We start from the raw sequence: 23,939 nt of genomic DNA, 5'->3' as shown, positions 1-23,939 counted from the left end.
TACAGAATTGCCGTGATTATCTTGATGATTGAGTTCAGGACGATATACAGCCAAACGTCCCAGTTCGTTTCTGAACCAACCCTAGAGTTGAGCTTTCACCAAAGATGTCTTTCTCAAGAGGTCGGTCCTGCGAGGAACTGAGATGATTTCAGTGCAGTTGCTTACATCATAAGTCGAGACTTCTGCCTTGTCATCGAAGCCTGCTCATTTCGCGCGTTCATGTTCGAGTGTGATAGTAGGAACGACGTAGATGTGGACGAGGCATGGCAGGGGGGGGGGGGGCTCTTGACGTAGTTACAGTCTGTAGAATAACTATAGAATAAAAACTAGTAATTAAATCAAATTAACTCCAACCTATCCCAGGAGTCCTCCATATCTGACTCAAAAGTTCGTTTCCACGGGCCGCAGTAATTGGTGACGGTCTCGTTCAGTAGCTCATAGAGGTTCTCGAGGTGTTTACCAGGGGCACTTCGAAATCTGAGGCCACCATTGCGGTCAAGCTCGCGAAGGCCAAGCCAATCCTCGTGGTAAAGCTCACGAGCTCGAAGAGGGATAACTTCTGTGCCATTGACCTCCTCAAACCACGAAGATTCTTTCGGGATAACAAGATCATCATCTTCAAACATCCACATGACGAAGTTGGTCAACTTGCTCAGATTTGCCTTGTATTTTTCGTTTTTCAACTCGCGCTCGTTGTTGATGTCGGCTAGGAAGTTGGAATTCTCGAGGTATTTGTTGTAATCGGCTTCAGTTGCTGGGTTGCGGTAGTATTGCGCGGGAACAAGGCTTGACTGTACAAGTTTGCTCCAAGTACCAAATCTCATGAGGGCCATGGCTCCCTTGCAGAGCCAGTCGGTAGCGCCGCAGGACCTGAAGTCGATGATGCCATTGTGTTGGCTACCAAATGTGACGAGACTGCGGACCTGTGGCCAGTTACAGCGCTCGACGTAACCGCGGAGGAACTGTCCACCCTGAGAGATACCGATGGCATCAATAGCGGGCGCAGTAGACAGAATGGGGTGCTTGGCCAGTTCCTCGCAAACCTTGCTGACTTGGTCCGAGACATTTCCTTTGAAAGTGGCCATTTGATCCTGGCTGGGATCCTCATCGATGGCAATGATATGAACAAAGGTTCCCGGGTGGATTTCTTCAGCGAGGGCTTGGATGCTCTTCATTCCATCGCTATTGAATTGGTCACCAAGGCCGTGCCAAACAACAATAGGTAATGGGGTATCGGATAGGTCATCTCTTGTGTGAATAGGTGCAAAAGGGGAAGCATAGCTCTGTCCAGCCAAGGCTCCGATGGCCAAGCCAAGCCGGAGCAAGGAAGGGAAAGACATGATGGGGATGTTGATGGTGATGGTGATGGTATGGTGATGGTGATGGAAGATGAAGATGAAGATGGAGAGTTGTGTGGGGAGATGAGCTAGCTGAAGACGTCAGCTATGACCCTCCACTTTCCGCTAGGTTCGAGAAGATGTAAAGTGGTTTTGTACCTTTGTGGGTGACCACCTTACATGATTGTGAATAAGATTGGCTGAACCGTGGATAAACTATATAATTAATGGCGTGATTATTGAGAGTATTTATTGGCTATAGGAATAACAGAGTCTATTCTGCATGGAGGGGATAAAAGCCAATGCATTATTTGTGCCTAGATCTACTCCGTACCTGGCCAAGATATAGATATGGCCTGAAGCCGGCGGAAGGCGGGGGTGGGTTAGACGCTTTATCCTCATTATCCCAACAATGGCAATGTACCTTACATATTGCCCAAATTCGGTAGGTACCTTATACCTTACTCTGTACTTTCTTGACACCATTATAGTACGCATACCTAGTATCTAGAACTTAGGTAATCATTCCATTAATAATTCTTCGTCGAAAGAACAAGAGCTGATCCCTTCCGGGCAGTGATGATCTGCATTCTGCAAGCACCCCAGATTCTATCTTGAAGATCAGACCAAATTGATATATTTGTACCAGGACTAGCCTACGAATGAGTTCACGTTGACTAAATATATACTCATTTGGTCCTTTGGAGGGTTTCACACGGCCGAATGCTGGTGGGATTCATCGAAACTTGGTCTATTCTTACGAGTGACCAGGCACGGGGGCTTTCCTTGGCCCGGGTCTTGACGAAGGAAGAAGATTGTTTCAAAGAAGGCGCAAGAGATGCGTAATACCGTCAATATTGTATTGTTAATGCAAGTATAGCTACAATTGTATTCTGTGGGTTTTCCGCCCTTCAACGAACGCCTCAACACCGATGCCTTGAATTGCATGTTTCAGTTGTCAATGGCCTTGTTGGCCGATGCCTTTTGCTTTCTCAATCGAGCCTTGCGGTCTGAGATTTGCTTATCGAGCTTGCCGTCGTCGGCCTCTGGAAGTTGCTTCTGCTTCTTGGCCTTCTTCGTAGGGGCGGCGGGAGTCTCAGTCTCGTCGGTGTTGTCGAGAGACTTGCGCTTCTTTCCAATGTTGGGCTTCTCACCCTTGAGGGCCTTGGCGGCCTCATCCTCAGCAATCACGTCCTTCTCGTCAACCCAGAGCTCATCAGTCAACCAGATGGGAAGGGCAGTAGTCTCGGGACCCTTGATGTAGATGCTCTTCATGTTGCGCCACTTCTGAGGAATCCACTTCTCGATCATGCCGGTGACAACGGCATCGACATTCTCGGCGATCTGCTCAGCGGTCCAACCCGAGTATCCAATTCGGATCGAGGTGTTTGTTGAAGGGGTCAGGCTGACGAATGCAGAGTTGATTGCCTTCTGAACCTCCTTGGCGATCTCGGCGGGAGTGCCTGCGTTGACAGTACCCTCAGTCTTGACACGCTTCTGTCGCTTTCCATCGACCTTGGGTGCCTTGGCCTGCAGGTTCACAGGGACAGGTCGCTTTTGCGTTGTCTTGTAAAAGGTCTTCCCCAAAATCTTGGGTAATCTGTTGATGATGCGATCGTCACCGAGGAAGATATCCGCCTCGGCGAAGAGCTTCCTCTGCGCCTCGTACTGGCTGTATTTGGCCTTGAGCTTTCCGTAGTCGATGACACGAGTGATGCGCTTGCCAAGCTCAGCGGGGAAGTCCTCGGAGGCGACAATGTCCTTGTAGGCGCGCTGGGGCTCGGCGGTGATGAGGCAGATGGTGGTCTCTTCGTTGTTGAGCGAGTGAGGAAGGGAGATCTTTCCGGGCTGCAGACGCGCCTTGTCGACGATGTGGCGTTTGGTCGTCAGGTTGAGCCAGATGGGAGTTGTAGTAGGATCTTCATCGTCGTCGAGGAGATTGCGCTTTTCAGACTCGTCGGCCTTTTGCTTGGAAGCTTTTTTGATGTGTGCGAGAAGAGCCTTTGAAGCTTTCAGGGTCTTGTGTGAATTGTTAGAACTGTTATAGTAGTGAGATGCTGGGGGTTACGAACCTGATCGGGGTCAATTGCTGTGACAGCGGCAGCGCCGGGAGCGACAACTTCTTTTGAGGGCGCCATTGTTGTCGCAAAGTTGTAGATGGGATGGGGATGCAACAAAAAAGTTCAGTTTGATATGATAGTGGGGGCTTTATCAGTAGCTCGAAGGAAAAATAATTTTTTTTCTGCGATGGTTGGTTCTGTCGGAATATGCAAGTCCCGGGCTCCGGCCCAGGGGTCTCTTAGCGCCTTTTAGGTGCCAAAAATACAAGACAGACATTTGAGCTAACAAGTTTATAAATCTCGGACCTATGCATCAATTACTTTGATCCGAGTGGTATAGATATTGGAAAGTATCCTCTGAACGCTTGTGGCTTTATTTCAGATCTTGATGCTCCTCCCTCAGGTGAGATAGGCTTATAGTAAGTTATATAATTCTATGTCTCTTTTCTTGCACCGTTCGGGGGTTTTTAGCGGCGGGGCGGAGTTTGGAGTAGGATCCGCTGATTGTCACTCTCACGTTATTCACATGAGATCCATCCGGTTGTTCCTTGTCGGGCTTACAAGATGATGAGCTCTTGAATCCTACAACTGAACATCTCTCAATCTCTTGGTCTATCTTTTTATATAATTCGTACTACTTCCCTCTCATATCCTTTACATAATGTCTCCCGATCTGCAAGATCCTGCCAATAGGAGAGCTTCATGTGATCAGTGTAGTATGTCCGCCCACCTTTCCCGCTTACACTTGGGGTCCATAACCTATATTGCGCATGCTGATCAATCTGCAAGGACAAAAGAAGCTCAAATGTGACGGAAGCTATCCATCTTGTGGGCGATGCTCTACTCTTGGAGAGCCGTGCAAGTTCTCGGCGCGTATGCCGATGGGAAGACCCAAGAAGAGGAAGATAGCCTCCGAGAATGAGGCCCAGGAGAGCAGTGCGAGTAGAACTTCGCCGTCGACTTTGGCGATGAGTATTGGAAGTGACACTGGTAGTGACATGGGGAGAAGAGCGAGCTTTGATCCGTGCCAACATATGTCTGAAGATACACCGTTGGATTTGATACCTCTTGGGTGAGTTGACTGAATCATCACCTTGATGGCCGAGCTGACTCAGATTCAGAAACGAGACAAATGTTGACCCGAAATTATTGGCATTTGAATCCGACCCAGGCCAACAGACTTGCGCCTGTCTCGCAAGCTTATACTTGTCACTAGAAGAAGTTCGGAAAGCAGATGATTTGCCCTTCCCAGCACGGTTATCCGTTCTGCGGCATTTGACGACAACAGCAGCAGGGATCATACAGTGTCAGGTATGTCCAACGAAGTTTCTATGGGCAATGCAGAATGCTCAACTCCTCAACACGCTTATTATATCTTTGGCGGAAGGATATAAAAAGATCGTGAAGTCAGTTGAGGACGAAACGAAACGAGCCCAGGATGCCAGGGAATCAAAAGAACTATACATAAGCGAAGGCCAAAAGCTAGAGGCACCGTCGCAAAACGACGCGTTAGGATTCTCGCTGAGTCTGGACCCTCGGGATTGGAAAAGCATCGCCAACAAAGCAATCAAATCCGAACTTTTTGGTACACCACATTCGAGCTCCATGTCTTTTGTGGCGATGTTGCAGTTGATGGAGGATAGACAGAACTTATGGCATTCCGGAACGAGTCATGTACCGCCGGGTATAGGACATCGGTTGGCACATCAGATGCATGATAAGGATCCGCATTGTGTGTCGGTTGTTAAGCATACGAGGGACATGATAAGTCATTTGTTGGCGGATGTTTGAGTGGCTGGTTTGATACCCAAGATCAGGAGCATTAGCCTTCTTTAATTTGATTGTTTACTGTCTTCATGGCCTAGTGCTTCCGCTATCCTAGAGGTTGGAAGAGAATACTTTTGATACGCGAACACAATGTGAGGAAAGGAAAGTCTTTACTGAATATCCGTCAATGGCTCAACCGCAGACATCAGTCTCAAAATCGCTCACGGGACTCATGTTTTGACTGTATGGGATAATTTGAGAGCTTTGAAACCAGCATGTTATTGGTTCGCCAAACCAACAGACACATGTAGGGATATTATTCTCCATTTATCATGCAATGCAACTTTGTCAAACGATCCGATAGGACTGGCCCCTGGGCAATTCTGCTGTGCCGTACTAATTTGGGTGTTAAAACCACATCTGGTATGCAAAGCGTGGCATGATAAGTTGAATGAGTTGGTTCAGTACACAAATAGAGATAAACAACGCAACTGTGAAGTGACACTCTACTCTCTTCCTACATAACGAACGAACCGTGCAAGGATGGCAGAAGAAAATAATTCTCAACCAGCTCAGGCTGTTACCGATGTTTCTGGTCTTCTTCCTCCTGAGCATTGGGCTGAGGTAGCTGAGGTTCGTATGACATGACGTTGGTCAGGATCATGCCACTAATGATAATCTAGGAGTTGGGTGATACGGATTCTGCTCTGGGAGATGATACTGCCGAGTCGACGGCGTCCATCACGTCAAGTATTCTGCAGTATAGGAATATCAATGGGAGAACGTACCATCGTGATATTGGAAACGCGCAATACTGGTATGTTGTCCGAAGACTCTATGGGGCGGGATTAATGAGCATAGGGGGACCAATGATGAGAAGCAGAATGAGTCGATGGACATCAAGTAATTGTACCAAACATAAGTTGGAGATGAGTGCTGATACATGCAGTCATCATGTTTTGACGCTGGTTTTGGACGGTGCGCTGTATCTTGCGCCTATTCCCAAAGATATCAAGGTTCATTGCTACCGGTAGCCATGGAGTGACCTGCTGACTTTCATAGAATGCTATCGATATCGGTACAGGGACAGGTGAGTTTCGGAGAGCCAGTTGGGCTGGTTGCGGTCGGAGCCAGTCGCTACTCAAGTGAGCTCAGGCTATACCTAGACCGCGCCAAAGTTGTACTCTGGTTGAACTCACGCTGAAATTATACTCTACTTTAGGTATCTGGGCTATGTAAGTGTTTATAATCAAACGACTAAGTGGTTGAAATTAACTGTTTTCAACAGAGATTTTGCGGATAGCTTCCCAGACGCACAGGTTATAGGTACTGACGTTTCGCCAATCCAACCGGGCTGGATACCTCCTAACCTGCGATTGTAAGAAGCCTACTCACACCAATAAGCGAATCTAACACTTCGGTAGCGATATTGAAGACTGCACTCAAGAGTGGACGTTCGCTCCCAACTCGCAAGACTACATCCACTTTCGTTGGCTGGTCGGCAGCATCGTCGACTGGGACCAGCTCTTCAAAGAAGCATATAGATGTCTCAAGCCGGGTGGTTATATTGAAAGCCACGAAGCTCTCTCAAGAATGGACTGCGAGGACGGGACTATCACCGAGAAGAGTGCTATGCACCAGTGGGGAAAGTTCTTTGTTGAAGGCGGGAAGAAGATCGGCCGTTCGTTCACAATCGTTGAGGATGGAGTGCAGAGATCTGCTATGGAGAAGGCCGGGTTTGTTAATCTTGTGGAACGGGATTTCAAGGTAAGTGACTCTCTTCCAGTGGCCACTTTCATGTACTGATATAGTGAACTGAACAGGTGCCTATCGGGGGTTGGCCGAAGGATCCGAAGATGAAAGAAATTGGCAAGTATGCACAAGCTACTCTTGAGCAGGATATCGAGGGTTATGTGTTGTTCATGGCCAACACAGTGGAGGGCTGGACGAAAGAGGAGGTTGAGGTGTACATATCGATGCTGAGAAGGGAACTGAGGCAGGGAAACATGCATCCTTATTATTGGCAGAAGGTTGTCTGGGCCCAAAAGCCAAAAAAAGTAAGGCAATTTAGTTAGTATTTGTGAAATTCTTATCATTGCTCATTATTAGTACCATTGGCATTGGTATTTCACCAGGGGCTGTGGTTCACAGTCTAGTAAGAACTCATCCTCTCCTCGATAAGCCCCGTGAACTTCACCATTTCTGAAGAGCACGGCTCCAGTACCTCCTTCAAAACAGAAATCCACCATTCTTCCATCCCTGGGCCAATACCTATAGCAAAGGCATACTCCATATACTCGGGATAGAAACCGCTTAACTCCCAGTCGATGATCCCTGTGATAGTGCTTCCGTCAACCATGACATTGCGCGGTGATAAGTCACCGTGAGTTAAAACGAAACGTCCAGTAGACTTGCGTCGTTGCCGTTCTAGCACCTTCTTCCATCTCCAATGTTGAATAGTTCCACCGGAACATCTATCGAGACACCAGTTATCAAAAGCTTCCTCATCCTCGAATGGACCACAGTGCCTGATAAACGTGGTGTTATATATGTTGCGTGTCGGTTGCCTGTTGATCCGACCAATGTATGGCTGTGCGAGCGTTCTCATATGCTGAATTTGTACTCGAAGCTGCCCCTTGATAGACCTCTGCTCATCCTCAGACATAGCCTGCCAGACGTCCACGAGCGGCACACCGGGGACGCGTTCGCTGACCATAACACGTGCAATAGGGCGTTTTGTGATGATATCGTAGACTCCGCGAACCTTGGGAGCTAATACACCATGTGTCGCGGCATAGTGCATCATGTCGGCTTGAGAGCGGTCAATGCCATCTGGACTGCTAACTTTGAGAGCTAGCACCTCGCCGTTGGAGTTTGTGTGCTCTAAGACTCGATTTCCCCAGTAGTTATGAATCTCATTGCCAATAACTGCATCGAAATAACTGCACTTCAAGTACTTGGGAAGTGTATCATGTTCGCCGTCCTCTATCTCACTTTCCATGGCTTCCGGCCCCTCTTGTTCTGCTTCTGAGAGGCTTGCCATATTGACAGATGGTTCACAATGGGGCATCAATATGATCAGAATTCGAGGGTTGCGAAGACAAATATATATGGTATGGAAAAAAATGATAGGTTTTTGTTTCTTGACGAGTGATTATCGTGCACAACATCAATCTTCTACGTAGCGACCAACCTCCTCTTTATACCCCTGTAGAACTCACCAATAGCAAGCCCATCATGAAAGAAAATAGAAGAAAGAACAAAAAGTTACCAAATCTGTAGTTTTAAGTAAGAAAAAGATATATTATAAATTAAATGGAAACATACTTGAGATAAAGCTAGTGGAAATACTTGGTAAAAGACGATGATGCTACATGGGATAGGAAAGAAAAGCACAGATTGAGATGAAGAACCTCGTACGTCCAGAGTAGTAACCCCTCCCCGATTCTGACCACAACTCAGCTCGAGCCGGCCTATTGGGAGGTAAGGAGTGGCCGGGAATACAGATCGGACATTGAACAGCGCTTGGACAATCATGCACCCGATCGAGAGCACGAGTCGTACATAGGGGAAAGAGAGATCTAATTGACTCACATCGTCTCAGATCTCTACCAAGATACACTCAGGGGTAGGAATAGAGACCAAGTTCCACATCTGTCAAGGTACAGTAGGAAGTCTATGACATGCATACCTTCATCGAAAGCCCAAAATGTTCAGCTGAGATCAATATGGAGTGGCTGAGTGACATATGTAGTTTCCACTGGCCTCAAAACATGAGACCTGACCAATGGATTTTTCAGCTCTTACACACATTTACAGCTAAGAGGGCGTCTTGGTAAGACACGCTTCATGTAAATAGTTTGCAGATTAAGATATGTACTGTGAAGTAAAGACAATCCACCGTCAACCATCAAAGAGAGAGAGGATAACTTTCACCACTCATTAACCTCTCCATTCAAAGCTTCCCCTCTCACACATAATTGCAAACTCAAGCGGTTTCATGTCGACGAGCTCGTTGTTGACATGTTGATTCCCAACAGCGTTCGACTTTTCTTACTCCTCGTTGCGGGGTATTTCTACCTGTCTCGGCCAACAGACACTCTTTGGCTCTTCTGGGAAGCACGGACCGTGACAGACGATAACGGGTCGGCACGAAGAGCCAACGATTTAGCTGCCTGAAAGTTCCACCGCTGCAGCCATCATGCATATCTGGGGCGTGAAGCAAAAAGCCTGACCTCTCATCAGCAACGATATCCATGGCACAACAGGAGTCACTAAGACAAGATTCGGGGAACGTCTCCTCTTTGAGAGACAGAAATACCCGAACAGAATTGGCGTTAAGTAGCCCGATAGTTTAATCGCTCATTTCTCGCCTCTTTCATCAAAAGGTCAAATTACTTGACCCTACTTAAGAACACACTTACACAATAATCCGGAGACGCCGTCGGGCATACCTTTTCCTCCGTCTCAAGGGTGCCAAACGATGCTTGAGGAGTGCCTTTACCAATTTCCGATTATCACGACACCGCCGCTGTGAACAGTTGGCATTCTGGGATGATGCCTGCTTGGGCAGGTGGGCTGCAGGGTCAGGGCATTGGTGTTTGTGGTAGTGATAAATCGTGATGCTGCCATTATACATGTCTCCGGGACCAGAATTGATGGCTCCATTGCTGATAGTTGCTCCTTTGAGGTCGCTATTGCTGATATTCGTTGAAGACACCGAAAGATGGGCATTATCGTCTTTGGGAGCCATTCCCACCGTCATGAAGTGCGTGCGGCCCAATTGCGAAACTGGTTGGATCGTATGGTAACACTACGGGCGAATGGAGTTTCCATTAGGAAAAAGGGTGTGCGGCAGCCGACTCGTGATTTGAAAGGGCTTAACACCCTCCCTATGCATGTCGCAGTCACCCCTGTCCGCTTGTTGGGGGCCTCAAAATCTCCAAACTCTCCAAAAACAATGACGACACTGACCAGATCGTGACATATGAGAATCTGCCAAGGCCTCGAAATAGTTCATTGTGTTGTATAGTATCATGCTAAGTATTACTACATATATGCAGTAGTAGCTTTCGAACCCCTATTTTTGTGATGCGGTACTGGAAGTCGTAAACACCATGCCGATTGCCATGTCTTCACATTCAAGGAGTATTGATGAGATATTGAGTGGTGCCCTGTGACTCGTTCACACATCTGTATTGTCAGGTCATGTAATTCAGGGCTTGCAGGTGAATATGTACGTGATACAGTGACTGCGGGTCTTGGTTAGATGCCTTGCTTCGTTCTCCAGCGTCACAAACCCATCACAACATCTACCAACGACATATTGGCAAAAGGCTTAGATCTCTTCTGAGAATCCAAGAGTATCCTATACCTTCTCGGACCTCTCCAAAGACTCTAGAGTCGAGTTTCTAAGCGATCCATCCACACCTGTCACGTCATACGGCTTGTCAACCAACAGTGGCGTAGCAAACCGGACCAACACAATCAACTTGATCAGATACTCCTTTTGTCTTAGGTACTTCCTTGCTTTGAAAACCGAGTCCAAAATTCCCGGTATTGCATTCGACTCGGAGAATCTTTTGACGTGAAGTTCCTGACGTGGTCGAGGCCCCCCTTCAGATACCCCCAAAAGCTGCGGTCTTCTACTCTTTCCTTTACACCAAGGTCTTCTCGTCGCTCTTCTTTGAGTTGATAAAGACGATGGGCTAATTAAATACAGGAACTAAACTATCGTTCCATCTAGCTTCGAACAAGAAAGCGTCCGGTTGGTTGCGATAGTCAACTTCCACCCAGAAAGCTGAACTGAACTCCAATCGACACTGGAACCTTGAGGCTCGTTGCCAGAGGAATCTTTTACGCACTCAAACCTCATAAGGAGTTCTCTCTTTACTCTTCAAAACTTGACCAACACTTGCAAGCGGCTATCTACCCTCCTGAGACGAAAATCGATACTCAATACAACGCCCCCTCCTGAAGTGCAAGTCTCGATTTCACGAACATACCCAAGATCTCTCATCTTCCTGATGAATCCCTGGTTGTATTTCCAGACCGCCTTATAGTCAACGTATCAAATACTTTACAACGGTAGCCTTGTTCTGCCGTGTTACTCTGCTTCGCCCCCTCGAAGTGCCTTAGGTTTCACCGCAGTCTGACACATGAGGCTCTGCTGTCAATCTTTCACACTTTTTCACAATCTCTTTTCACAGTGATGCCTAAACCTTGATGCCATACTCACATCTTGGCCTTCTTTTCCGGTCGCACCTTTTCACAATTTTCATAATCTGCGGTTGATTTCTATGCCACGTTAGCACAACCATAATTTCTCCTGCATTCTGACACACCACCTGAGGATGATATCGTCGTCGATGTAGCTATTCACGGCTCTTTACTATCTTCACCGCTCTTTGTCGCGACGGCCTTGCCTTCGAAGTTGAGGCTATCATGGCAGAGATTCTTGGGGTCGCGGCGTCGGCGAGCCAGCTTGGTGTTGCATGCTTTTCTCTGATAGATGTCATGAGAAAGATAAAAGGAGGAGAGTCGACACTGAAACGATATCATGAGCAGCTCCAAGAACTTCAGAGCCTTTCTACTAGCATCTCTGAGAACCCCCTTCTTCAGACCCCTGAGATTGGGACGCAGACTGACGCACTTCTTTTTATCATCAACAACAACTGTTTGAATTCTTTGTTGCGCAAGGGGCGAGTCCTTCGTACTTGGGGCTTTCTCTATAAGGAACAAGATCTTCTTGATATCTTTGTCAGACTTGAACGACAGAAGAGCAACCTTTCTCTAGCCATAGAGCAGATTCAGTCCAGAGCACTGTATCAGATACAAACTGATATACATATCATGTCTGAGAAGAAAGGGCCGAGTCCTTCAATTCAGGGCAATGCTTCTCGAACCGTGTCCGGGGTTCTCGTTCGTAGGGACTCTTCCAACAGTGCCTATACTTCAAGCACCCAAGCAACCGCCATCGACCTAGAAACCATCAACAAATCGCTTGCCGACATCCGCGCTGCTGCTTCGCCTCAGTATATGATGCAGCCAACCAAGACGTCACCCACGACGGACGAACAGTCTTTCGGAAATTCACAACCCCAGTCCTCGACCAACTACGGCCAATATGGTACCCACAGCTACAGGCTGGATAGTGACAGTGGCCCGCAGTGGATTAACCCCTTCGCGGGTCTGGGGTGCAAACAGGAGAATAGAAAGATCTACGATATCAACGCCAGTTTCTCGAAGGAACTTGCCAAGAACCCTCCTATTCGATGCGTCTACCACAACCCGATCACGACAGGAAGCGGCGATCAGATCAACAAGAACCTAATTCTAGTTGACGGAGATTATGAAGACTATGAAGTCCATAGAGCTTACGAAGGATTTGTTGTTCCGAATATGAATGGCGATACATGGATTAATCCGAGTGCCATCCCCTGTTCTTCAGCACAGGGGAAGGACAGCGCCCCGAGACAGTTCAACGGCGTTGATATCCGAATTAAGAAGAGGAAGAAGAACATCAAGAAGACGGAGAAGAAGGTGAAGAAGGAAAAGAAGGACAAATAGGAGATCAAGCGCTACCGCGTGCAGAGGAGCTAGCCTATGTATACTGATCAAGATATTTGGGCAGTCTTAGTTACGTCCGGCTGTGCAAAACGTTGATTTCTGTTAAGGAGAGACAGTGGCGGTGGGAGCCGGTAGTTTTGGAAGTAGATGTGCATACTTGAGGTTTTAATGCATCATATTTATGTCTGAATGAGTCGCTAGTGATAAGGAGAAAGCATGAGCTCCACGTGTATATTCGAATTTAGTCGTCATGCCCCCCGCTAGTCCTTCCGGTTCGAGGAGGTCGATGGCCACCCCTATCGGAAACCCCATGCGTCGCAGACAGAAATTGAAAAGTTTCGGAGGGTCCTGAAGATAATATGACTCTCAAAGCCGGCTCGTAGCTGCAGCTGACATCGAGCCCTACAGCTAACTCCTTAATCGACCTAATCTGACAGCGCCACGTGTTTCACATTCAACCCATTCAGCTACCCCTCTCTTCAAGATCACGGCGATTAATCAGAGGGGAGTACGAGCTAGGTTTCTGCCAACGTCACCAAATAATCTGCTGTGTTGTGTTTACAACAAATAAGCCTTAGGCAGTTTCCATGACTGATCCACTCTCTATCGGGGCGAGCGTGCTGGCATCCATTGGCCTCGCCGATCGCATCATTCGCACATGCAAGCACTACATCGAGGCTGTTGAAGATGCACCCAGAGACATCCAGACGATATTGGGCGAGGCTACGTCGCTAAGAGCCATCATCGACAGCATTGGCGAATCAAGTGCCACAAGCCTCATGCCAAATCTTCACGAACAAAATGGACCTATCAAGTCTTGCCACAGCTGTCTTGCTTCACTCGAGGCTCTTCTCCCACCAACGATGGGCCAATCTCAGACAGGCAAGAGGCGTAAGATAACGTTAGCTGACCTCGCATGGACTCTGAAGCAATCAAAAGTCAGAAAGCTGCTGGCCGAGATATCACACCATAAGGCTACTTTACTGTTAGCCATGTCTGGTGACATGAGGTTAGTCTGCAAGGACCGCTAGGAAGTCGAGGCTAACGGAGTTTGTCCAGCCGGGACCTGAAAGAAATCAGAATGGGGATCGAAAGGCCACAAGGCACCATCTCAGGTTGGTGATCTCGATTGATGCCTGGAATAAACTGACATACTCAAAGAGTCCGAAACTCGGGAGATCATCCGATGGTTTGAGCGAACAAATCCATCATCTCTTCACAACATAGCATTCAACAAACATGAGCCTTTGACGACTGAATGGGTCACCAATTCTTCCCAGTGGAAGGCTTGGTTGTCGCTGACCTCTGAAACTAGACTCATTTGGATACATGGACTCCCTGGTTCAGGAAAAACAGTTCTCGCATCATATGTCATCGAAGAACTGGAAATGCTATGCAAGCCGGCCAATGGTAGTGTTTGCAGCTACTACTACTGTCATTACTCTCACAATCAGGACGAAACGGTGCCATTCCTGAGCTGGATCATTGGCCATGTATGCCGACAAGTTAGCTGGATACCATCTGAGTTAAAACGACTTCACGACCATGGCTGCGAACCTACCACCACGGACTTAAAGAAATATTGGAAATTGTGGTGAATAAACTTGACGTCTTGTATATAATCATCGATGCGGTTGACGAGAGTACTCCACGAGAGGATCTTTTGTTGCTGATTCAGACAATAACAGTCGATAAGCGTTTTGAAAAGATCAGGATATTAGCGACAAGCCGGCAATACTTCGACATAGAACAATCATTGGCTCAGATATCAACAAGCATATCAATGTCAAACCCAATGGTCGATGCTGATATTCGAAGATTTGTGCACTCCAGACTCAGATCTAGTAATCGACTGAAGAGATGGCACGCGCGATTCGACGAAATTGAGGAAGTTCTGGCTGCCATGGCCCAAGGAATGTGAGAACTCCCTTTCACCAGGAGACGATTAAAGAAGTAACTTTCTTCCAACTGTGCTAACTTAAAGTTACAAGGTTTCGATGGGCTGAATGTCAAATTCAAGCTATAGAGCGACTTCGCGACCAGTCGAAACTCCAGCAACTCCTTTCCAACCTACCTAAAGATCTGAGTGAAACTTACGTCAGAATCTTCGAAGCAATCCCTGAAGAAGATAGACCGCTCGTTCGTTGTATTCTCACTTGGATCATTGGCCATTCGCAGGCTGCTTGGATTTATCACGTTGGTGTGAATGCGAATTTGCTTCTGTCAGCAGTCACATATGAACATTTCGGATCAGAAACCAAAGGTCAAAAGCCCATTATTGACCTTGAATATTTAAAGGAGATATGCAGCTGTCTCATAACAGTTCGATATGTTCCTGGAGATATCTTCGATAGCTGGTTAGAAGAATCTCCTGGATTACAGGCTAGAGAAGCAACTGACGGCGAGGATCTCTACGTGTCTCTTGCTCACTACACAGTCCTGGAGTTTCTGGTATCACCACATGTCTTTCAACCTAACTTCGCCTTTTTCGCTATGTCCCCCGAGCTAATTCGATTGAAATTCGCAAAGAGTGTCCTGAAACAAGCCGTAGCAGCTGATCCGAAGGGGACAAACACTGATTGGATTCACGACCGCGAAGCATATTGTCTGACACTCGGCTGCGCCTTGTATCTATATGATATCCTGGCAGAAACCGATCTTCAAGGCCTTTTCATACGTTATATCAATCCTTCCTCACCACACTATTCGCGCTTCGAAGCCATCCAGTCCAAGATTGTCCAGGGCGACGAAGGCTCTAAGTGTTACTTTCTAAGACACATCCCAGCTCGAATCCATTTCTCGGCAACAGGAGACATATGCTATGGTACAGCTGCGGCACTGATGAATCTCCACTTGCTTTGGAATGGCACGGAGCTTACGCCCATGATCAGGAGGCTGCTTAACGGGAGACAGATACAAGAGCTTCTTGATACAAAAGTGACAGTTACATTTATCGAAGAATCTGAAGAGGAGTTGGAAGAAGCCGGGAATGGTTTATGTGAGAATACCTTGGATGGAGCGGTCTGGGAGATAGTGCAGTCGCGGCAGATCTTTCTTGACGATGAAGAGCTTTCTCACTCTTTCCATATGCTTGGGCGTCAGTTGGGCTAAATACGAGATTACACTAATATCTAATGATAGAGCTACGTATCAAGGTTACTATCGTATCGATATTTCAGTCATTAGACAGTATTTGCAGACTGTCTGTTCCGTTAATAGATGCATTCCGTCCACGTGACATGTCACATGCTCTAGAGGAATTTGCTCCGCGCCATGATAAGAGCAATTTTTCGACTTCTGACTCGGAGCAAAATCGCTGAGCGACAAAGTATCTCTATAAAAATGAATTTCTTCAACCCATTTTCCCGGCAAGGAGCTCAATGGACGTTTGTGGGCCGTACATCGTCATTTCCTGATGTAGACGATGATGCAGGCAACTTGGCAAAACACCGCTTGTGTAACGCAAAATCAACACCAGGCTGCAAAGCCTTTCACATACCGCAGGAGGATGCATCCTCGTCAAAAGAAGTTCCTGTTGGCGATGATTCCTCATGGGAATCACTTGTTGATCAGGTGCTTGTGTTTCAATACAAAGGCAAATTTCATGCAATCGACCATGTGAGCAAATGTCCACAAGCAAAGTGTTTGCAGGGGCTAACCAGGGTGTCTGCCTAGTCATGCCCGCATAGCCAATACCCTCTTTCAAAAGGGACACCGTTCGATATTGAAGACTTTGGCGTTGTACTTAGCGCTGGAGTGCTGTGTCCAAATCACGGCTGGTCCTTTGATTTGTTCACAGGCATGTCAGATCGAGGCAGTTACAGACTCAAGACCTGGGAGGTCGAAATCAGGGATATAAAAGAAACGGAATCCACCGATACAAACGAGAAAGAGAAATTATCGACCGATAAAGAGGTTTGGGTGAGGAGGAAGCAAAGGATAGGTTGAAACAATAGCATGGGGTTTTTCACGGCAAACGCCTATGAAGGGAGATTGGCCAACAGCTATTGGCGAACTCAATACCTGGCAACCCGATACTCTGGCCATGAATCACTACAGAACTTAGAAAGCCTGGGACAACACCCAGTTAAAACGCCAGATGCACAGGGCGTTGCACGATCTACCTTGACCTCAAGATACGAAGGATATCCAATACCAATACTCCTTTCCTCATATCACCATGTCTAAGGCGCTTCATTCCCCGGCCGGCAGCTTAACGCTAGTGATCCCGTCGACCAGACTCTCTGTGGCTGCACAAAAGATGAGTTGGCAAGGCCGGTTCAAAATATACAGGAACATGCAGCAGACAGATGTTGCGACACCAATTTTTGGTTAGCTCGCCCGTCTTTTCTACATATTTGTACATGATGAGAGAAGTATCTACGCTGGCATTTGGCAATTGTGGCAAATCAAGGAACCCTTTTCCTGATGCGCCATAACAGCCAGAGACACAGACCACAAGAACCGTGGCTGTCGAGTCATATACACAAGTCATATCATCCAGCCTTGCTTTGGTATTCGATTCAAGATTTATTCAAGGGTTTAAAGCTGGTTAATTACTGGCATGTGAGTCCAAATACGCGATTCCCCCTCATTGATAATGATTTGTAACTATCCCACGTCCCGAGAGGACCACCGGGAAAGTGGAGGACAACCCGACCCCATCGCCAACTGACACTCCCAGAACAAGTCAAGTCTGTAACGCCACCAAAGTATCTGATCTATCTGGTTGGTTCGTGCGGCAATTACCCCAGTGATCTAGATTGCATCTCGGTTACAGACTTTACAGCCCATGGGGTAATCCGGGGTAACGTGGAGGAGAGAGAGCGAGGAGAGAGGGGGGCATTGAGGAGTACTTAATTGGCCATGGCCTACGATACAAAATTGCAAAAACATCACCCCTAACTGCAACACTCAAGATGGTCTCTTTCAAGGAAGCCTTTGCGTTGTCTTTGCATGAAGTCGAGGCTGCAACGCCTCCTGGCACAGTCCAGATTCATCGTGAGATTTTCTCCCAACGCGTGAAAAAAGTGAGACTAACGGTGAAAAGGGGAGCAGGAAGACGCGAGCCATGCGGTTATTAGCATACATGCTACGGATGATCCTCGAGATCCTCTCAATTTTCCGAGGTGGCATAAAATCGCTGCACTGAGCGTCGCGTCGCTTTATGCCTTTACCGCGAATTACACGAGTGGTATTATCGCACCTGCGTTTCAGCTATGGCCTATGATCTTTCCGAAGGATCCGAGGTCTCTCTCTCAGCTCTCTATCTTGATTGCTGTAAGTTTTTACCACTCCAGTACCGCTTGGAGCGTATGCTGATGAAATGCAGATCCATATCCTCTTCCTCGGTGCGGCCAACATCTGGTGGGTTCCCATGTCCAACTGGATGGGACGACGACCAGTTCTCATTCTCGCCACGACGCTCCTCACATTCAGCACGCTGTGGTGTGCACTTGCGACTTCATATGACTCTCTTCTTGCTGCTCGTGCTTTCCAAGGCATTGGAGGCGCTGCAGCAGATACAGTTGCTCCCGCGCTTATTGGAGATATGTTTCCTATTCACCAGCGTGGACGAGCCATGGTATTCAACCCTTCTAACACCAAGACCGACCGCCGGTTGCTGACATACTGTGACTAGGCCGTCTACACCATCATGCTTGTCGTCGGACCCCTCGCAGGTGGTATCTCCGGAGGTTACATCGTGTTCGAGCAAGGCTGGAAGATGATCTTCTGGGTCTGTCTCGCTCTATCAGCCGCTTGCCTAGTCGGCGTCATCTTCTTCGTCCCCGAGACCCTGTATACGCGAAGTGCACCAGTCGAAGGCGTCACAAACCCCGAGGCTGAGAAGAATGCTCAGTTTGGCAACAACGAACACGTCGAGGACAAGCAGTCTGTCAGCGTGGGTGAGCAGCAAACTTCTTACTCCTCTTTCACCTATGTTCAGTCTCTGGGCTTCATCAAGCCTCGAGGAAGTCTTCTGAGGCAATTCATCCAGCCGTGGAAGACTCTCGCTTTTCCTGGTACTTGGGTGGTGATGCTTCACTACGCTGGCCTCGTCGGCGGTATCGTCACAATTTCTACAATCGGACCCCAACTCATGGCGAGCCCACCTTATCTCTGGAAGGCTAACGCTGGTCTTATCAACATTGGTGCTGTCATCGGCGGTGTCATTGGATATATCTACACTTTCATGCTTGCTGATGGCAGACTTGTCAAGAAGGCCAGCAAGACACGAAATGGTGTCGCTGAATCTGAGGACCGATTGCCGACTCTCTTCTTCCCTCTTTTCATCGCTACCGGAGGTTTGTTGGTGTTTGGATTCTGCGCCAAGAACCCTGGTGGTCATGCCTGGGTTGGACTTCAAGTCGGATATGGAATGCTCACTTTTGGTCTGATGCAAGTTCCATCTGTTGGATTCAACTACGTAAGTCTCCAAACCATCATCAACCTCGTCATTTATACTAATCCTTCGTAGTTGATCGACTCTTATCACTCGTTGGCAGCCGATTGCTTCACCATGGTCACCATTCTCCGTTCCATCATCGCCTTTGCATGGACCTTCTTCGTGGCTGACTGGGTTCACCAGAAGGGAGCAGCTGAGCCATTTGGTATTTTCGGACTGCTGATGGGTCTTTTCTCGTTGTTGACTGTTCCTCTCTGGATGTTTGGAAAGCGTATGAGGATTGCTACAGCAGAACAGGTTCTTCGATGGCAGGGTTACTAGGTTATGTTGCCAGATGGTTTGCCTTTAGTCGTCATGATGGAATGAGTGAGTACTCTGTGGTTATCTTATCACAAATTGACCGAAATAATATCTCCATCCAGACCCACCTGGGCTCTCGTGTCTATTTGCCCTCTCGTAATATTGTCAACATAAAAGTGGTCTCATATTTATTGTCATACACAAGTACCTACCCGGTCCACGGTAATCGGCGCCCCTCAAGCCAAGACTTTCTTGATGCCAAGGGTTTATCGATAATTGGATTGCGTCCCACCGCCAAGACCCTCTCTGCTCACCGCACAGCCCCCCTAACAACTCCTCCCTACAGCACAGTAAGCTCACCACCACCACCAGCAAAAGTCCTATAATGTTGTGAAACACGTTTCATCACTGCGAGATTCCTTTAGAAAGAGGCCTCCTTAGTCAAACAGTATCTGTTATCCAATACCCGTCGTGCCGAGCCGTGTATGCGCCTTAGTGGGGTCTCGTCAACCGCGCGCTTTTGGATGGAGATGGATATTCAGGGGTCCTTGTAAGAAGTGGACTCTTACTCTGCATTGCATGTGCATTGCAGTCGTGGCAGCTTCAAAATCGTTTTCTCGCGGTTCACTCGGTCTTGGAGGGTCTTGGCTTTGTGCGGAGGTGCATGCGCGAGGCCTCTCGTGAATCACTGTCAATGATATATATAGTCCTTAACTCTTTGACTTGACTTCTGCATCTACAACTTCAAATCACACTTCTTTACTTCATTCACATTCAAATCAGCCAAAATGGTCAACTTCCACGAGAGCTCTTCTGACATCGAGCTTGAGGACGGTCACATCCTCGTCGCTCAGTGCAACGATGCTGATGGTGAACCTCAAGAGTCTCGTCTTGATCTCGACTACTACATCGGCAACAACGACGGTGCTTTCTACTGGGGTGGCGAGGGTAAGTCAACGAATATTCAAAGTATATGTTTGACCTACTAACGATTACTTCAAGGCTTCTCTGGCTCTGCTTCCGACATCACCTTCGAACTTGAGGGCGATGACAACGTTCCTGTCCTCCGCGCTCTCCTCAACCCCGTTGACGGAGATCCTGTTGAGGCTAACGTCAACCTCGCTGAGTGCATTGGCAACGACAACGGCACTCTTGTCTACGGTGAGTCTTGATAATGTTCAGGTTTTAGATATCTGCTAACAGTGATTAGTCCCTCCCCAGTAAGCGAAGTTATGGACTTTGAGGGTAGGATTCAGGCGGAAACACAGTCAAACAAATAAAGTAAAATTACCAACCATTTGTTCCCTATATTCTGGTGAATACAGAGCTGAGATGTGAATGTCAACAAACTCCAAGCCCGTTACGTGTAGCGTGACTGTGTAACAAAGTATTGCTCGGAGTGCCGTCCAGCCGTGCTATTGGACCCCATTTCAGTCAAACGAGTAATGTTCTCACAAGTTTCAACCAACAAATTCAATCTGAAGGTCTACTACCTTGCACTCCAGCACTTCAAAGAAATCATGCCAAGTAAGAGGAGAAAGGCAGCATCTGCGTAGCATTATCCGTCCTGGCCTTTAGACACGATATTAATACATATTAACCATCAGACCCGGGTATCAAGCATCCAACTTCCTCTTTGCCGAGTTCTCCAACTCCGCCATAAGCTGCACCAACTTCTCCGTAAGATGCGGCACCGGCATCCCCGCAAAATTACTCCTCACAATCCCCATGACCGCCTCCATGACCTTATCAGGCTGAGAAAGCGGCACACTAATCACAACCTCCCCCTCCCCCTGAATCTCCGTTCTCCACCGTATACAAGGCTGGCCTTGCCCAAAACCTTTGAATCTTTGCAACGCTATACTATCTGCTTCGTCTAAGTAAACATTCTGACCAAGTGCTCGGGAGAGGCTGGACTGGTCGGATAACAGACCATACACCCAGAATGCGAGACTCGCGTGGTACAGGATTATGGCCATCGGGCCGCGCATTGAACCGCGGGGTGAGTGTTTGGCGATGTGCATTATTTGAGCAGCGTGGAAGATTGTATGGCGGGCTGCTTCGCTTTTTACCCAGTCGCGGACGGTGGGATAGACTGCGCGTGCTCGTTCGGGACCTTCCATGCCTGCAAATATCTGGATGTCTTCGAAAGGCATTTGGAGATGGAGAAGGGCGAGTTCCAGGCGCATTTGGATCTCGGGGTCTGCCGAAGAGTCGACGGATAGACTCAGTTTCAGGTGTCCAAGCAGCTTGAGTAGTTCGTCTTTCCGCATCTCTGTGACTAGAGTATTCCAGCGTCGGGGTCGTGAACGTTGGAGGGATGAGAGCTGGAGATATTCCCAGCACATAGTCCATGTACAAGAGAGGACCGCCAGAATCGCGACATATGAGTCCACCGAGTCAGTATGGTTGTTGAGAATATCAGGATCATCAATGACATCAGCAACAAAAAGCGGTTCATTTTGTTGGCGCGAGGACTTGAGCGAGTTCCACTGTTCCGGCGATGCAGCAGTCCACAAGTCCGCATGCTCTGGGAAAGGAAGAAGGACCTCGGCATACGACACTGAAGGGCTGACCAGCAGCGCCGTGGAAGTGTTGGCATCATGAGATAGCATCCTGAAAGCAAGCCTCTTGAAGGACTCATCCTCTACCCATTGAAGCCAGTCTTCCTGAGAGACTAGACCTGGAGATTGCATGGTCTTGCTCTGGGAGTACACTGATCGCTTGAACTTTCCATCGCGGCGCATCATGGTCAGTACGGGGTTGAAGAAGCTCTCTGCGATCTCGACTTTGCGGGGAAGACCGCTCCATATACCCATCTCGAGGGTGATGACGAAGGCTTGAGTGAGCTGAAGATCACGGACGAGAGTGTTATCTTGTTCCCACTAGCCACATGTTAGTCTGCAACTTGCATTGAGGTTAAAAGGACTTACATGTTTGGCGACAGCTATCCTCAAGCATTCCTGTATAGCATAGCCAAGCTTTGACAAAGCAGGGTCGGAAGTCAAGACGGCTCCACACGCTGCCATGGCAGCGACTAGCTCCGGTCTCTTCTGGTTGGGGTTAAAAGAGGCGGCGTGGATGAATGATGTGGCATGCGTGACAGGAGAAGTGAGGTAGTACTGAAGTAATGTGTCCAACAGCTCGGCAGAGGGAAAGGACGCCACGGCTTTTGACAAATGATCTGAACGACAACTATTGACGACCATCATGAGTATCCTGTCGCGAGCTGGCCCTTCTAGCTTGGCTGAAGTGACTCTTGTGTTTGAATCCAAGGCGACACCAGACTCAGGCGAAGGGTAAGCAGAGTCTGTAGCGGGAAGGGAGAGGTTATGCTCCTCGGCGCCAGCATGGTCTTTGGCGTTTGGTCGAAACTTCCAGTGAGAGTTCTGAAAGGCCTCAGTACACATCGCAGCGGGTTCACCGGGGTCGGTATGCGATGCGGCGCGTGGTGTTTGAGCCCCTCGAGGTGTAGGCTGTATACTTCTGACTTCGAAAGGGATGCTTGTGTTGTATGAGTCGAGGAACCGGAGGTCAATGTCATCGAGTTCATTATATGTGTACATGTCGACATCGTTGGCGTTGGGATTAGCCCATCCTCCTGATAGAAGGTTGAGATCGGGGAGAGGGAAGAAGAGGGGATCAATGTTGGCGTTCATAGAGGGGTCTAGCCACCGTAAGCCTCATACTTGGATGCGGTGCCTTGGAGACTTACCAAGATTCTGGAAGAGGCTATGTGATGTTTGCGGCGTGAGCATGTCCAGTGAGGGCTGCTCCATGACAGACGACGCCGACGTTGACCCAATACTATTATGATCAGGGAACGCAGCCATGGACGATGAGCCATCATCTTGGGAGAAGATAGCCTCATCCTGCTGCTGCTCCTCAGACTGAAAGTCCGAGTCCAGCTCCATGGAGTCGTTCCACTTGCACTCAATACCTTTCTCTTGACATCGACGACAGGGTTTCTCATCACTGCAACGCAGGTGATTGGTAGAACATGCCTTGCAAGCCTTACCGACTCTACCTGGCATGTAACGCGGTTGTTCAGCTACAGAACTATCCCCAGCCTGCGAGCCATGACCAGCAACATGTCTCTTCAGAAGGTCGCTTCACACAGCACAGTTAGTAAGCGAAGGGACGGTAACACGCGGCGTTAGACTAACGGTCTTGTGAAGGCCTTTGGACAAACATGGCACTTGTAGGGTTTGGTCTGTGTATCTAGCACAAGTAAGCAACAATGAGTCAAGTCAATGATGGAAGATGCAAACATACGGGATCGCACGTGACGCGCTAGATGATCAAGGCGCTTATAATTCTTCTTGCATGAACCGCACTGGAACATGCCAGGTTGAGTCGTCGACATAGTGAGAGAGTGAGACTCGTCGTGCAAGTGGGGAGCGAGATGGGCAATCGGGACGTGGAGGAGGAAGAGAGAGAACGTGAGGAGCAGGGGGAAATCGTGTTGTTTTTTCCCTTCGGCTCGGACATGACAAAGAA

General features: G+C 48.1%; 10 protein-coding genes across 10 annotated transcripts; 5 read left to right on the top strand and 5 right to left on the bottom strand.

The window, feature by feature from the left end:
* Nucleotides 1-252: 252 nt before the first annotated feature.
* Nucleotides 253-1,608, bottom strand: FOIG_04920 (palmitoyl-protein thioesterase). The gene has a single exon (XM_031203250.1). It carries the CDS (start codon nucleotides 1,338-1,340, stop codon nucleotides 339-341), a length of 1,002 nt encoding a protein of 333 aa, XP_031066829.1. The 5' UTR covers nucleotides 1,341-1,608; the 3' UTR covers nucleotides 253-338.
* Nucleotides 1,609-1,956: 348 nt separating this feature from the next.
* Nucleotides 1,957-3,588, bottom strand: FOIG_04919 (uncharacterized protein). Its single transcript, XM_031203249.1, has 2 exons — nucleotides 3,410-3,588; nucleotides 1,957-3,356 (listed from the first exon to the last, which is right to left on the bottom strand). Exons 1-2 carry the CDS (start codon nucleotides 3,473-3,475, stop codon nucleotides 2,289-2,291), a joined length of 1,134 nt encoding a protein of 377 aa, XP_031066828.1. The 5' UTR covers nucleotides 3,476-3,588; the 3' UTR covers nucleotides 1,957-2,288.
* Nucleotides 3,589-4,272: 684 nt separating this feature from the next.
* FOIG_04918 (uncharacterized protein) lies at nucleotides 4,273-7,239 on the top strand (the record flags this gene model as incomplete). Its single annotated transcript, XM_031203248.1, has 11 exons — nucleotides 4,273-4,469; nucleotides 4,519-5,129; nucleotides 5,736-5,797; nucleotides 5,848-5,981; nucleotides 6,026-6,067; nucleotides 6,114-6,180; nucleotides 6,227-6,254; nucleotides 6,387-6,399; nucleotides 6,453-6,542; nucleotides 6,589-6,931; nucleotides 6,988-7,239. The coding sequence occupies 11 exons, from the start codon at nucleotides 4,273-4,275 to the stop codon at nucleotides 7,237-7,239; spliced, it is 1,839 nt and encodes a 612-aa protein (XP_031066827.1).
* Nucleotides 7,240-7,316: 77 nt separating this feature from the next.
* Nucleotides 7,317-8,207, bottom strand: FOIG_04917 (uncharacterized protein; the record flags this gene model as incomplete). The annotated part of the gene is made up of 1 exon (XM_031203247.1): nucleotides 7,317-8,207. The coding sequence occupies one exon, from the start codon at nucleotides 8,205-8,207 to the stop codon at nucleotides 7,317-7,319; it is 891 nt and encodes a 296-aa protein (XP_031066826.1).
* A 614-nt stretch (nucleotides 8,208-8,821) lies between these two features.
* On the bottom strand, nucleotides 8,822-10,184 carry FOIG_04916 (uncharacterized protein; the record flags this gene model as incomplete). The annotated part of the gene is made up of 3 exons (XM_031203246.1): nucleotides 8,822-8,840; nucleotides 9,589-9,955; nucleotides 10,139-10,184. The coding sequence occupies 3 exons, from the start codon at nucleotides 10,182-10,184 to the stop codon at nucleotides 8,822-8,824; spliced, it is 432 nt and encodes a 143-aa protein (XP_031066825.1).
* Nucleotides 10,185-10,265: 81 nt separating this feature from the next.
* FOIG_04915 (uncharacterized protein) lies at nucleotides 10,266-12,923 on the top strand. Its single transcript, XM_031203245.1, has one exon. The coding sequence runs from the start codon at nucleotides 11,609-11,611 to the stop codon at nucleotides 12,731-12,733; it is 1,125 nt and encodes a 374-aa protein (XP_031066824.1). The 5' UTR covers nucleotides 10,266-11,608; the 3' UTR covers nucleotides 12,734-12,923.
* A 397-nt stretch (nucleotides 12,924-13,320) lies between these two features.
* Nucleotides 13,321-15,911, top strand: FOIG_04914 (uncharacterized protein; the record flags this gene model as incomplete). The annotated part of the gene is made up of 5 exons (XM_031203244.1): nucleotides 13,321-13,742; nucleotides 13,793-13,848; nucleotides 13,895-14,143; nucleotides 14,422-14,650; nucleotides 14,725-15,911. 5 exons carry the CDS (start codon nucleotides 13,321-13,323, stop codon nucleotides 15,842-15,844), a joined length of 2,076 nt encoding a protein of 691 aa, XP_031066823.1. The 3' UTR covers nucleotides 15,845-15,911.
* A 1,599-nt stretch (nucleotides 15,912-17,510) lies between these two features.
* FOIG_04913 (uncharacterized protein) lies at nucleotides 17,511-19,696 on the top strand. Its single transcript, XM_031203243.1, has 5 exons — nucleotides 17,511-17,734; nucleotides 17,784-18,013; nucleotides 18,066-18,317; nucleotides 18,375-19,160; nucleotides 19,212-19,696. Exons 1-5 carry the CDS (start codon nucleotides 17,653-17,655, stop codon nucleotides 19,458-19,460), a joined length of 1,599 nt encoding a protein of 532 aa, XP_031066822.1. The 5' UTR covers nucleotides 17,511-17,652; the 3' UTR covers nucleotides 19,461-19,696.
* Nucleotides 19,697-19,726: 30 nt separating this feature from the next.
* On the top strand, nucleotides 19,727-20,797 carry FOIG_04912 (uncharacterized protein). The gene is made up of 3 exons (XM_031203242.1): nucleotides 19,727-20,387; nucleotides 20,442-20,600; nucleotides 20,650-20,797. Exons 1-3 carry the CDS (start codon nucleotides 20,228-20,230, stop codon nucleotides 20,661-20,663), a joined length of 333 nt encoding a protein of 110 aa, XP_031066821.1. The 5' UTR covers nucleotides 19,727-20,227; the 3' UTR covers nucleotides 20,664-20,797.
* A 92-nt stretch (nucleotides 20,798-20,889) lies between these two features.
* On the bottom strand, nucleotides 20,890-23,894 carry FOIG_04911 (uncharacterized protein). Its single transcript, XM_031203241.1, has 5 exons — nucleotides 23,715-23,894; nucleotides 23,606-23,660; nucleotides 23,155-23,549; nucleotides 22,373-23,106; nucleotides 20,890-22,324 (listed from the first exon to the last, which is right to left on the bottom strand). The coding sequence occupies exons 1-5, from the start codon at nucleotides 23,803-23,805 to the stop codon at nucleotides 21,056-21,058; spliced, it is 2,544 nt and encodes an 847-aa protein (XP_031066820.1). The 5' UTR covers nucleotides 23,806-23,894; the 3' UTR covers nucleotides 20,890-21,055.
* Nucleotides 23,895-23,939: the final 45 nt, after the last annotated feature.

This window comes from Fusarium odoratissimum, assembly GCF_000260195.1.
Source record: "Fusarium odoratissimum NRRL 54006 unplaced genomic scaffold supercont1.6, whole genome shotgun sequence".
In the NCBI taxonomy this organism is placed as follows: domain Eukaryota; kingdom Fungi; phylum Ascomycota; class Sordariomycetes; order Hypocreales; family Nectriaceae; genus Fusarium; species Fusarium odoratissimum.
Note: the sequence above shows the minus strand (reverse complement) of the source record. Positions and strands in the feature narration are given on the sequence as shown.